This window comes from Lepidochelys kempii, chromosome 6, assembly GCF_965140265.1.
Source record: "Lepidochelys kempii isolate rLepKem1 chromosome 6, rLepKem1.hap2, whole genome shotgun sequence".
Classification (NCBI taxonomy): domain Eukaryota; kingdom Metazoa; phylum Chordata; order Testudines; family Cheloniidae; genus Lepidochelys; species Lepidochelys kempii.
The window spans coordinates 63,990,954-64,005,315 of NC_133261.1; the positions used below are offsets into that span (position 1 = coordinate 63,990,954).

Consider the following 14,362-nt stretch of genomic DNA (forward strand, 5'->3'; position numbering starts at 1 on the left):
TTTGTACCGCCAGGAGGTCCTCGACTCTATGGTTTCTGCAAGTTCCTGCGCGCGTGCGTCCCTTTCAGAACCCCCCGCACTCCACCGGATTTGGAAGTTCCTGAGCCGGTCTGTGCTTCCCGAAGACCTTGCACTCTATGATGGGTCCTCCAGGGTCCCTCTATCTCGCCCGGCGGTCGCGGAGACTCTATGTTGAGGAGTATGGACTCTCGCGCGAGCACTGCAGGTCTCACGCGCTGTGTGAGGTGAGAAGGGGCGGGTTCGCGGCTGCGCAGTGAGGTGGAGGCTCGGCGCACGCTGCGGCGGACAGGGAGGAACTAAAGCGAGACCCCCGGAGCAGAGAGCGGGACCCGGATACCGAGCAGGTAACGCGGTCGCCGGAGTCTCCCTCTCCTCGGAGCGTATCCCCGGTGCCCGGGCCCGTGGAGCTGGCGGCGACACTGCGTCGTCCGAGACGAGCAGGCCGGGGCGGCCCCGCCAGAGCCTGCGTGCGGGGCGCAGTGACGGGGGAAGCGGCTGCCAGGAGCCCGCTGCGGCCGGCCTCTGTCCCGAGCCTGCGGGCGGCGCTGGCTCCTCGTAGGCCGGGGTAGGGGCTGGCGGCGGGGCACCAGGGCCCACCGGTGCGGGGCATCCGGCAGCCCCGGGCGTCCGGCTCTCGGTTTCTGTGCGCCGCTGCTGCGGGCAGCGTTGGCGCTGTGTCCGCACAGACTAGCGAGGCTCACGAGTGCGTTGAGAGAGATTTTGAGACTAAGTGTTTTGCCGAATGAAAATGTCTCGCCAGCTTTAGGCTTTCTGCCTTTCTTTCTCCTGTCGCTGGGTCGTCTTGCCCGTTGACCCTCTGCTGGCTTGTTCCTGTTCTTGTGTTGCCGCCTTCCTCAAGGGAGGTCGTGAGCGGAAGCCTGATATAGCTGGGTCCTGACCCATGGATAGCTTTCAGGATCAGGACCAAAGCTTTGAACTGACAATTGAAACAGAATGAGAGCTACTGGCTACAGACCCAGGCCTGGTGTCCTCACAGAGGCTTGGCCCGCTGCATTCTGCATGGCATTAAATATTCAGGCTTGTACACTGAGTTATGGTAATTAAGCTTAGAGGTGACAAACGTGTGGCTTTTCATACAGGAAGAAGAAGCAAAGTTTCCTAGCAAGCTAGAGGTAGTAGAAAGCATTTTCTTTTCCAGTGATGCCGATCATTTTGTTTTAGTGAGGATTCTAATAGGGTCTTGGTGCTGTCTTGCTGCTGATTGCCTTCAAGGGAAGGAGACGAAAGAGTCCCAGCTGGTTCTTGGTATTTCCCTCTCCGATCAGCATCACCCATGCCTTACTTAGGCTTTCTTTGCACCAGCTGTTCTTTCTCTAGGGCATCATCAGATCTGGGCCAGTTAGTGTCATCCTCTGTATTGACATCTCCTTTGGATCCTTGTGCTCTGACCCCCAAAAAGTGCCCATTTTGAGGTGTTTTTAGACGGTCTTTCCAAGGACTCTGCACTCAGCCTGGAATATTCCCCTGTGGGATCCAGAGATGTACTACATTGTCCAGAATCCTCCTCCTTGACTTGTAATCCAAAATCTAAATTCCAGCCTCCTACTTTCTCTACGTCATTTTATGTGTTGCCCAGTAAGCTGGACTCCAGATGTTTTCCCTGCATATATGCTAGGGTTGTTAAAGTCTGAGTTATGATTTTTGTGTTACTTTGAGAGTCAGGTGAATGCAGAGAGAGTAGTTTGTATCTCTGTCCTTTTTGAATTTCCCTATCTGTGGTGAGGTATGGTGTTTCATAGATAATGTGATGTCTGGATGACAAGCTCAGAGCAGACTTCTCTCTTCAACATGGTATTTCCTTACTTTCAAGGTTTTGGGTGATCGGACAGGTTGTGCCCTGAAGCAACCTTAACTGGTATTTAATGGTTTTGTTTTTCATATTATTCTCCTAACATAGCTATCCATTTTTAATGGAATGGCCAAAACCCTTTTGGTTGGACATTTCCTGGCAATTGATGACCAGATAGGTAAAGGGCTTGATATAGTTTAATATTAAAGTTGTTAATAATTTGTAAGGCTTAATGAGTGTTACTAGTACTTAAGCGTAAGTTCTACATGCCAAAGTTTATGAAATCATGAACTAGTTGGTGCACAATTTCAAATTGTGGACAAACGGAAACATTTTTCTTTGTCCTCCACCTGCAGTTGAAATCTCAGTATTTGCCACAATAGTGGATTAGTGGTGGCCAGTGCAGTGAGATGAATAATAATCTCTGCTTCTTTTACTCAAATCACAGTATGCCTGGACTAAGCTGTAGATTCTACCAGCATAAATTTCCAGAGGTGGAAGATGTAGTGATGGTCAATGTTCGATCCATTGCTGAAATGGGAGCTTATGTCAGCCTACTGGAATACAACAACATTGAAGGCATGATTCTTCTTAGTGAACTATCCAGGAGACGTATCCGCTCCATAAACAAACTCATCCGCATAGGCAGGAATGAGTGTGTTGTGGTCATAAGGGTCGACAAAGAGAAAGGTATGTTGGGAAAGTAGGTGGAATGACACTTCTGATTGTAACTGTAAAAAGCAATGCTGTAAAACCTGGGACCCTAGCTACTCTTTGAATTTGTAATTGGTTTTTTAAATATATAGTGGCACAAAGTAAGGCCTGATGCTGCAAGCTGCTGTCCTTGTGTGTTATCCTTACTCAGGCAAGTAGTCCTGTTGGCTTCAGAGGGACTGCTTGTAGGAGAGAGGAGGAGTCCTATGAAGGAGGATCTGCAGGATCAGGCCTTAAGACTTCTAAAGTTTATGCTTGGTCAACAAGCCATAGTGAAGTGGCATTTTCTTTTGAAAGTTCAGTAGTGCTTCTGCTTGTTGATATAGAGTGAGGAAAACGGTGACCATCGATACTACTGGTGCAGTGAGAATAAACATAAATAATGAACAATTTCCTCATTCACACCACACAGTCCATCCTGTGCACCAAATAAGGCAGAGGCAATGTGTACACAATATTATGTGATCATGTAACTATTCTCCATCATATAATGCATACACACATGGGTAGAGGTAAGGTTGCATAGGCACCCTTAACTTTGGTATTTCCTGACTTTTGAATAATTAGCATTACAAGTTGAAAGTTCTTTTAATGCATTTGGTATAGGATACAGCATACAAGCAGTCCCCTCAGTATTCGCAGATAACAGTGCCACATCTGTGTTCGGACCTGTCTCAGTAGTTAATGAAACACACAAGCATCCTCTTTTAGAAACCGGAAAATAGAGTTGTTTCATTTGTATAGTCCAAGGGTGGCCAAACTTACTGACGCTCTGAACCATATAGGACGATCTTCAGAAGTTTGAGAGTTGGGGCACGCTTGCCAGGGCTTGGGGCTTCAGTCGCTACCCCACAATGCCACTGTAAAGCAGTGTTCTCTTCTGTAAAGCATGTTTTCTTCTCCCCACCCTCCCCCAGTGGAGAAGGGGCGAGGGGCTTCACAAGCCGCACTTGAACTGTAAAAGAGCTGCATGTGGCTCGTGAGCCATAGTTTGGCCACCCCAGTATAGTCTTACATATAAAATGTATTCCTAAAATATTTATCGGAATTGAATCACGGATAACAGCAGAGAGAGAAATTGAGGTTAATAAGGGAGAAGAAACATTTTCAGATGAGATTTGAAATGAGTTGGAGAGATGCAGAAAGTCTGTTCCAGATGAAAGAAGCTGCACTGAAGGATACTTTTTACCTTTACAGATTTCGTCCTCCTTTTAAAAAAGCTCTCTTGGGGTCATCTGCCTCTCTTATTGAACCCTGAGAGGAACTCCTGAGATGGACTAGTTGGGATGCCATTTGGAACCCATCAGTGCTGCTGCTTAATCAGACAGGATTAAGCATTGGAAGACCTGCCTACCTGTAGTATCTGAGCATGCTGTGCTCTCATTTCTTACATAGATGTGATCAAGGAACTGCAGCAGAAATTGAGCCCAGATCTTGGCTATGATACTGTAGAGCAGTGATTCTTAACGTTTACTGCAGCGTGCACCTCTTTGGTTCTCAAAATATGTTCTTGCACTATTATCAAAAATCGTTGAAGTAGGTCAGTTCTTTAAACCTATTTGTATATTATAGTAATTGTTAAAAAATGTATAATGTTAATAAATACTTAGGTTTGATGAAACAAAGTAGTTGTACTTACATGCCTGTACTGAATTTGTGATTTCGATGATTTATCTTCTAAAAAAACCAGCATGTTTCGCACCCCCAGAAAGGCCATCTCGCACTCCCAAGGGGTGCATGCACCCCAGGTTAAGAACCACTGCTGTAGAGTCATACCCATCTAAACTACCAAGACTGCCAACTTCAAATGGTTTCTTGTGAAATGCTACCAAAAATATACCTTTTATTTACTTTTGTGTGTGCCGGCATCATTGTCGCGAAGAATGTGCACAGTTCTTGGAATAGTAGTGGCTAGTTAATCGCTGAAGTAGAGCATAAGGAGAAACTTGTACTGAATTTTGGGGCAAATGCTCTTAAATAGAAGCAGTATTTTAAAAATGTTGGTGATGTGAAAGGTAGCTGTTTTAAGTTGATTTACAGTCCAAAGAACAAATTTTAATCTGCTAAAACAGGTTCAGTCTTTGCTTGTAACTGATCTCAGTGCCTGATGCGTAAGGCTCGGAGCATTTGTCACTAATGTAAGCGAAGTGTTTGTACTCTGTACACTGAAACTGAATCTTTCAAAATGTTTTGCTTCCTGTTAGGTTACATTGACTTGTCAAAAAGAAGAGTTTCCCCAGAGGAGGCAATCAAATGTGAAGACAAATTCACCAAATCAAAAACTGTAAGTTCGTGTCTGTGCTTTACATTACTTTGCTGACTTCCAACCACCTACATTTCCAACTCGCTCCATGCCAAGAAAACCACAGAGAGCTGAACTGTTGTGAAAATGAAATGCCGTTCTAGTTCCTTTAACATACTTTGAAATATATGGCTGGGGTTTAGACTGGGAGCTGGGACTCCTGGGTTCTGTTTCCACCTCTGTCACTGACTCATGTTGTTCAGTATAACACTCCTCAAATGGGTATAAATAATATCATTCTCACACACGTGCAATATAGGTTAATGTTGATAAAGCACTTTAAGATACTGAATAATTGTATAGGGTATAGCATATAATTGCCCTATGCAATGCCAGGTAAGGAAAATCATACGGTGTCAGCACCCTAAAGCTTTCAGTTTATAACTCCTTTATAATTGCTGCCTCTTATATGAATATTCTTTACTCTTACTATTTGTATTACAGTAGCACCTGGAGGCTCCAACAAAGAGCAAGCTCTATTGTGCACTGTACAAACACATAGTGAGGGGGGATAATCCCTGTGTCGAAGAGATTACAATTTAAATAATAATCTTCACTGAGGTCCTTCATCCCCTACTTTTTTGTTGTTGTTGTTGTTTGTCCTAGGTTTACAGTATCCTTCGCCATGTTGCTGAGGTGTTGGAATACACCAAGGATGAGCAGCTGGAGAGTCTGTTCCAGAGAACTGCCTGGGTATTTGATGACAAGTACAAAAGACCAGGATATGGTGCTTATGATGCATTCAAGCATGCAGTCTCGTAAGGGCACCTTTTTACTCTTATTGTTTTAGTTCCATAGCTGTAGACCAGCGTTTCTCGGAATAGAGCCATCAAAATTTTCCTCATAGCCCATTGGACAACGGGCAGCGTTAGTCACACACTGGTCAAATAAGTCTCACTATTCCCAATTTTTGTCTGCCCAACATCTGTTTCAGGCAGCACCAACGTGGTGCTCTCATTGGAGCTCTTTAACACTGGGAACTAGATTCCAAGGATTCTGCCGTATTCTCCCACAAGCGTCACTTTGCACAGGCCTGTTTTTAAAAGTAATTTGCTTTGGTATGGAGAATTGTTGAGGAACTCTCTGAGTAAGGTATTTGAACACAGAAGAATGGGTTTATAAGTGCTGCCAGTCCGGAGGAAACAAGGCATCATTAAGGAGCCTTACAATACTTTTTTAAAAAAAAGGTAAAGGGTTTAGCCTTTGTGTCTGTCAATTTCCAGCTCACTTAAATTGAACTCCTCCTTAACTTGTTTTCTTCTGTGGTCATTGCTAGGGCCCTACCAAATTCACAGCCATGAAAAATGCGTCAGACTGTGAAATCTGGTCTTGGGTGCTTTTATCATATTCTATACAGATTTCACAGGGGAGACCAACGTTTCTCAAATTGGGGGTCCTGACCCAAAAGAGAGTTGCAGGGGGTTCGCAATACCGCCACCCTTACTTCTGCGCTGCCTTCAGAGTTGGGTGGCCAGAGCACCCAGCGGCTATTGGCCGGGCGACCAGCTCTGCAGGCAGCAGTGCAGAAGTAAGGGTGGCAATACCATACCAGGCCATCCTTACTTCTGTGCTACTGGTGATGGCGGCTCTGCCTTCAGAGCTGGGCTCTCAACCAGCAGCCGCCGCTCCAGCTGCTCCACTTTGAAGGCAGCGCCGCCACCAGCGGCAGTGCAGAAATAAGGGTAGCAGTACTGCAAACCCCCCTGCAATAAGCTTGTGACACCCTCCCTTCCACCCACAACTAGTTTTTGTGTCGGGACCCCTACAATTACAGCAATGTGAAATTTCAGATAGCTGAAATCATGAATTTACGATTTTTAAAATCCTATGACAGTGAAATTGACCAAAATGCAATGTGAATTTGGTAGGGCCCTATAGTCCTTGCAAACCTTTTTTTTTGTGTGTGTGTGTGTTAATGACTTTCAGGAACTATATATGCCAGATGGTTCCCTAATGCATCAACAGGATCTCATTTCACTTGTCTCCCAATTAGGTGTTCCCAAGTATATGCCTGTAATACAGAAATACAAATGTATTGAGACTAATCTGTTTGAAGTAGATGATGTTTACCTGTAATCCCAGAGGTTTGTTAGATTAGACCTTCTTTTCAAATGTATCAATGAGGTTGGCTTGTCATTCCTCTAAGGCAGTGGTTCTCAACCTTTTTTGATACCAGGGACCGGCTTTCTGCCTTCCTAAACTGTATCAGGGATATCTCCAGGACCAGTACTCGTCCATGGGCCGGTTGTTGAGACACTGATCTAAGGGACTGGAAGCAGAAGCGGTGCATCAGTTGAAATAGTTTGTACTGAGATACAGACCATTCACTTAAAGACTGATCTGTTAAGACATGCAGTTCCTCTTAATGGTGCCTTCATAAAAGGCTCAATTGGCAATTGAGCAGAATTGGATTTCTCAGAAAATTCTTCCCCCTCTTCTTTCTTCCCATTCTAAAATACAAAATCTAGAAAAGTATAACTTCAGTCTGCCTCTAGGTGTCTGTGACTGGTTATTTCAATCTGTGCATGTTTTCTTATATCCACCTGGAGATTCAAAGCTTTTATTACTGGTTTTTAATCCTCCTTAAATTGTATCTGTATATTGTGTTTTGAGATAAAAGAGTTTTAGTTTAATGAAGGGATGCTCACTGATTAATGGCACATCAGGGCACATTGCTCCAAAAGGGACCCCAAAGCGCACTGTCATACTGTGAGACAAACACTGTGGTATTGACCTGGAGTCCTTTATATAACTAGGGCTGTTTTGAGGATTAAACCTGGAAAACTCATTACTCAAATCTAATTTTCAGAATTAGGGTTGGGGAACCCACCCCACAACTTTTTAAGAGTTACAAGAAAAAAATGTATCTAAGAAGTCAGTATGTAATCATGTAATTTATCTTAATACATATGTGGAAAGGCCAGAGTTAAGATTCCACAGGCAAATTTGACGCTTTGTGATTTTTTTGAGAGTTTAACTGTGCAACCAAAATGCATAATTGAATATATATTTCAAACAAACTACATTTAAAAAAAACAAAAGAAGGAACAACAGTTATTGGCATCGCTATGCACTAGGTGCAGAAAGCATTCTCATCAACTGTAGTCTTAAATCTTAACCTTTGCACTGTTCGCGTGTATAAACTCAAATTTTGGTTTACATTTTCAAGGGCTGAACATATAATTGATGTGATTCTGATTACTGAAAAGTGATTGGTTGTGGCACCATGTGTTTCTTGGTGTGTACAAGGACAAATTAACCCTGAAAACAAATATACCATTTACATAATAGCATACCCAGGGCCAGATTTTTAAAGGTATTTAGGCACCTAAAGATGCAGATTGGTGCCTAGGTGCTTTTGAAAATCCCAGTAGGTGCCTATCTGTATCTTTAAGCATCTAAATAACTTAAATCTTCCCCCAAGTGTCTGCTCATTAAGGGCCTGTTGAATTTTGTGGAAGTCTTAATTGGAGTACGTGCAGGATCAGGCTGTAAGTTAGGAGACTGGATATTCAGACTTAACAAGGGCACCATATTCACCCTATATAAATTCATATTTTTCAAGATATAAACAGTATGACATAAAATCTGTTGGTTATAGTTTGACCATGTGTGTCCTTATGCTATATTTCTGCATGTAAAATCAATAAAGATCATCATAAGATAGCAGAGCATGATGTCCAAAATGAAGTCTGTTGTGGAAAGCATTCTAGTTAATACGTTCTAGCTAGTGGTGTTACAGGTGGGGCTTGTGTTGCATTTCAGAGAACTGCGATTCGTTTTTGGTGTGACTAATCAGGGCTTGCAAATGGAACTATCAGGATGTTGGCTCCCTAGGCAATAGAGGATGACTTGCTCAGCAGATTGCTCTTATGCAGCAGTGAAATAACAAGGGGAGGTCTAATGGGGAAAACTTGTTTGTGAGGAGCTTATCCATTATTATTAGTTACATGATTATGTATTTTTATTATTGCCCTAGTCATGGAGCAGGCCCCTGTTGTGCTAGGTGCTGTACAAAAAGACTATTCCTGCCCCAAGGAGCTTACAATCTAAGTAGGCTATGCTTGTTTGTTTTAGTAGTTTGCTGAATGGAGCAAAGCAGCACTAAAAGGAAATGCTACCACTTGTTACACCTCACCCCTGACTAGGTCAGCAGCAGCAGCAATTGTACCCCGGAGCTCTAGATCTTAAAGCATCAACCTCTGGTGCCTGAGCTAGAAAGACGTATGTCTGTTAGCCAAGTGTGGTGCATCTACCACAAGAGGGAGTCAAAGCACCATACTGAGTGGGTGGGGGCTATGTAGTCTTATTTTCTCTTTCATTTATAGGGTAGTATTTGCCCCTGACCAAAACATTAAGGTATTTGAATAAGCCATTACTTTAAATCTCTGTGTCAGGGTTTCTCTTTCACATAGCATAGCCTCCTCTGCATAAGGGATGCAGTATAAGCTCCATATAGCTGGCTGCATTTTTCACTGCAAATATAATGTAGATTTGATGCCAAACAGAAGTTATTCCCTCCTTTTGATTAAAATGAGTTTGTCATGCAGTCTTATTTCCTCCATATAACTTGAATGAAAGGCTGAGGCAACTGTGCTCCTCCCTTATCGAGAAATATGTCCACAGCAAAGGTATTTTTAAGTGGATGCTTTCATTTCTCTCCATTGTTTAAATGTTTTCTTAACAAAGCTTCCCCTCTCTCTTTGCACAGCATATCACTTTGTCATACATAACACTATAGGAGTAGTACTACATGTTAATATTGGTACTTGTGTCTCATCTTGTTTATAGATCGCTAACATGTTTAACATTGCTTTGTTTGACTCAGAGACCCTGCAATTCTGGATGGACTAGATTTGACAGAAGATGAGAGACGTGTGCTGATTGACAACATAAATAGACGTCTAACACCACAGGCGGTCAAAATCCGAGCTGGTGAGTCCTAAATGGACAATAAGTTTATGACCAGAGTCCCTATACACAACACACAGTCACTGAAATCCAGTTACTAAGCACAATGTAAAATTATAAACCCAATTAAAACAATTACTACCTCTCAGTGACAATATTTGAATGAAATTGCTGTTTCAGAATTGGCTATCCTTGAATAAAATGCCTTTCAGATTACTGTCCGTGTCCTCCTTCCTCTAAATCCCATGGTACTTTTGTATATTTTTTTGGAGGAGAGAGACTGTGGCTAAGGCATGCTGAAATGACACTGTTAACAGGGGACCTACTAGCCCAGTCTAAGAAACATTGCTGTCCTTCCTTAAGTATTCCATAGGCTTCTTTCTGATGTTTGTATTACTAATCACAGAATCCTCTTCTCTGAAAGCAGCTTCTTGATAAGTAATCCAGTCCATCCCCTTGAACTGGCACAAAGACTGATTTAAAATATTCATCAGTTGTTATTGATTACACCTTTGAACCTGTCTAGTGATGATGATTTACAACTTCCCTTGACAGCTTCTCCTATTACTCAAAATGTTAGTTTCTCTGTTTGCGTGTTAAGCTCATTGCTGCTTGTTATGTCTTCCCTGACAGGATGATTGAGCCCAGTGTGCTTTGCTAAAAGCATTAATCTGGCTGTTCAGCCAAATAATTGAACAAGCCACAAGCACAGTTACCAACGAAATATAGTGGATAGTTACAAATGTCAGGCTGTCACAAAGGGGTAGAAAATGCCTCTAGTAAAGCATTATAGGGCAATCAGTATTATGTTTTTTATTGTTTTGGTTGGGGTGGCGAGAATAAGCCATATCTGGGTTTAGGGAAGTGAAGGAGGTGGCTCAAAGTGCAGGGGAGTGAAACTGTTTGTGCTAATACCTAAAGCTGTTACTTCATTGCACCATATGAATTAAAATTAAGATTTTACATAGATGCATAGATTTTGATTTCCAAATCCTGTTTATATACTGAAATAAATCCCCAGAACAAGAGCTCTTTGACTGGAGTCTCATAAAATTACTTAGAATGAATGTTCCCTCATTTAGTTTCGATAGACTGTTGTGTTATTTTGACAGGCTAAGTTGGATTTGAACTCTGTCTTGTAAGGAAATAAGGAATTTTCCTGTGGGCTTTTAGAGATCAGTCTGAGTCTGACTAAGATGTTTACTTTGTTATCCACATTTGATTGCAACCACTAAAAATGGTGGAGTGTTGTGAATCACCTGTGTGGGAGAGTAGTCAACAAATGACTGCTTTGTGCAGCAATTATATATGGATATAGACATACAAAAACCTTTGTCTGGTGACTAATCAGATAATAATTAACAAATGCAAGCTTCATGGTTCTGAGTCCTCCTCAAACAGACAAAAAACAAAACAAAACATGATAATCATTTCTACTGTAAACTAATACGATAGTATGAAAATTCCCAGTGATGCAGGCCTCAAACATTAATGTTGGCAGAATTTCTTGGGTTTTAGGTGGCATTTCCTTTAATTTGAGCTTTTTTGACAGTGCTTTCATTTTGCAGTCTTCTGTTATCATTTTTTTATATTTTATATTTTGAAGTTGCATCTAAGTCTCTTTCCACTTTATGAAATGAAATTACATGGTTTCTGACTTAATTCGGTCGATATTTTTATTATTCAGTATCTTACAATTTCAAAGCACTCTATAAGACTGTTAATCATCAAAGAACTCTTCTAAATTATGTAAGTATTTTCATCGTTTTATAGATAGGGAAACTGCAACGTTCCTAGACATCCCATTTTCAAAGGGTACCGAAGCGGTCCTGAGAGCTGACTAGTAGTGATTAATTTTTTTTAAAAATAGTTTTCCTTGAAATAATTGTACAGTGTTCTATAACTGGATTTTTGAATATTGTATTATTCTTTGCATTAATTGGGTTGTCTTTGTCTTAGACATTGAAGTTGCTTGTTATGGTTATGAGGGCATTGATGCAGTGAAAGAAGCTCTGAGAGCTGGTTTGAACTGTTCCACAGAGAACATGCCAATTAAAGTAAGTGACTCTGACCTGTGTCAGGTGACTGGTGCCAGGAAGTAGTTTAGTGTCTTATCAGGGTGCCTATTTATCATGTGCATTTCTCACCCTCTTCCCAGCTAGGTGGGCAAGTCATTCCTTTGTCTCTGAAGGGATCTCAAAGAGTCCATTCTGTTAAATTAGCTGACAGGGATAATCAAGACAGGCCATGTTGTAGATAAACCCTGTTTCTTAACACCTGTTGTTCCTGGATATATTCCTGCAGTATTTATTTCCAAGGACCAGCTTGGGAAATGAGGGGATCTTTTAGCCCCAGTGGGTTTGGGTTCTCATGCTGAATTTCAGAGGGGTTACTGCACCCAGTCAATCACATAGTCTTCTGTCCAAACAGTTTTAGTATACTGGGTACATTAATGGATAATCATTTCCCAAAGACCCTGAATCACCTTTTATCTTCTGGGAGCAGCCAGAACAGGGACTGGCAACCTTTGGCACACAGCCTGCCAGGGTAAGCCCCCTGGTGGGCTGGGGTGGTTTGTTTACCTGCTGTGTCCGCAGGTTCAGTGGATCATAGCTCCCACTGGAGGCACTATATAAGAATTACTAATGATGAATATAGAGAAGTAGATTGTACATTCTCCTGTAAGCGTCTAAAACCAAAAGCTTAATTGTTTTCTCATAAGTGGTTCATGCTGCTTGAGAAATAATGGATACTTGTTCTTTGCACTGTGGTATATGTCAAATCCATTTTTAAAAGGGCAGTATTGGTCGCTTCCGTTTTTGTTGTGGTCTGTTTCTTTATGATTGAATCTGCCTTTTTTCTTCAATTTTTATAGATTAATCTGATAGCTCCTCCTCGTTATGTGATGACCACCACAACGTTGGAGAGAACTGAAGGCCTCTCTGTTCTCAACCAAGCCATGGCTGTCATTAAAGAAAAGATTGAAGAGAAGAGAGGAGTCTTCAATGTGCAGATGGAGGTGAGAACTGTTTCTGTATTAAAATGCTCCATTTTTCCTAATTATTTTAGAGCAGAAAACGAAATCTCAGTGGAAAACTACCGTTACCAAAAAATAAGTGGTACCTGCTTTGTATTGAACAAATATTGTTCCTGCTTAAACAAAACTGTCAGTAACAAAGTTTATTTACCAAAAATACTTCCCTGTGTTCCTGATAAACTTTGTTTATAAAAACTCAGATTTTTAAAAACTTTTTAAATGCTAGGTAGAAGTGGTTTGTTTAATTTTTTTGCATTTCCAGTCAGATTCTCTGCCAGGTTTTTTTTTGACTAACACGCTAGTGTTTGTTTCCAGTACTGCAGAGAATATTGAAACCATAAAAAGTCACAAAATCATATTAAGTAGTAGTATTTTTGTTTTTCATAGTGTAAATTTGAATCAGTTTGATCTCTTGCTCTACATTTAGGATGAGTACCAGCAGAATAATTTGGTTTATTTTCTTTCCTATCGGTGATATTTTACACAAAATATAAAAGAGGTTAAAGAAAACCAAATGTTAATGGTATGTATGTGTCCTGCCTTTCAGCCCAAGGTGGTTACTGACACAGATGAGACTGAGCTTGCAAGGCAGCTGGAAAGGCTGGAGAGGGAAAATGCTGAAGTGGATGGAGATGATGATGCTGAGGAAATGGAAGCTAAAGCTGAAGACTAAATTTCCTGGGATGAGTACCAGTTAAGGAGAATATATGATAAATTAGACACCCAGATACAAACACCCTGGACTGAAAGTTTCCAGTATCAAAAACTCCAAAAGCAGATACTTTCTTAAAGTATTTGAATGTTTTAAACAGACCAAGATGTGGAACGCTCTCTTAAACATCATTTGCTCTTATATAGCAGCTTGCGCAAATTGAGTTCTTCAAAAGGAAGGTACCTTCTTTCACTGTAGACTCAAATCCAGTGGGCCAGGGAGGGACCGTAGACCTTTGCTTAACATTTTCATATCTAACAACTCCAGATTGGCAACTGTTTCAGGTCAGTGCCTCTGTCAGTGAGGTTTCCTGGGAGCACCAAAACCGAGCGAACCTAACATTTCTACACAGAATGTATTCAAGCAAATATTCAATAAATTTCTGGGATATTTAACTCCACGCTTCTTTTTTCTTGTCACATGTTCTGTAGTATTATGAATGTGGCGTTGAAGGACACAGTGAGACTTCAGTTTTCTTTTGGAATGGAAGCAGTTTGTTATATATATATGAAGTATAATCTCCTTAGTTTAAAAGAAATCCAAATATTTTTCTTAATACATTTTATAAATGCAAACTTGACTCAGTGGATGATGTTTCATTTGCTTTTGTCTGTATGGGTTGTTTTACAGAAGGGACACTTTGAACAGAACTTGTTACCATTTCAATAAATACAGTTTAATGAAGAAAAGATACATAGTTGCACTTTGCTCCTAGAGGTTTGCATACTAGAATGACACAACACATAGCTGCTGGCATCTTCCTTTGCTCATACTTTAAAACTAAGATTTACTTGGTTGTCCCTGAGTGGACGCTGCCACATAAAAACCTTGAGCTGAGAGAGACTTTGCAGTGAT

General features: G+C 41.4%; 1 protein-coding gene across 2 annotated transcripts; it reads left to right on the plus strand.

Annotated features, from left to right (window-relative positions):
• The first annotated feature begins 244 nt into the window (after window positions 1–244).
• Window positions 245–13,902, plus strand: EIF2S1 (eukaryotic translation initiation factor 2 subunit alpha). 2 transcript variants are annotated; one of them, XM_073348385.1, is made up of 8 exons: window positions 245–365; window positions 2,280–2,521; window positions 4,750–4,829; window positions 5,454–5,605; window positions 9,676–9,782; window positions 11,718–11,815; window positions 12,634–12,777; window positions 13,343–13,902. In XM_073348385.1, the coding sequence occupies exons 2-8, from the start codon at window positions 2,281–2,283 to the stop codon at window positions 13,466–13,468; spliced, it is 948 nt and encodes a 315-aa protein (XP_073204486.1). In that variant the 5' UTR covers window positions 245–365; window position 2,280; the 3' UTR covers window positions 13,469–13,902. The 2 variants fall into 2 exon arrangements, with proteins under 2 accessions (XP_073204486.1, XP_073204488.1); XM_073348387.1 differs by lacking the exon at window positions 245–365 and adding an exon at window positions 428–586.
• Window positions 13,903–14,362: the final 460 nt, after the last annotated feature.

Coding starts and splice junctions, on each gene's coding strand:
- EIF2S1 (XM_073348385.1), top strand. CDS start 2,281: ATGCCTGGACTAAGCTGTAGATTCTACCAGCATAAATTTCCAGAGGTG. Junction 2,522..4,749: donor AAGGGTCGACAAAGAGAAAG/GTATGTTGGGAA, acceptor GCTTCCTGTTAG/GTTACATTGACTTGTCAAAA. Junction 5,606..9,675: donor GCATTCAAGCATGCAGTCTC/GTAAGGGCACCT, acceptor TGTTTGACTCAG/AGACCCTGCAATTCTGGATG.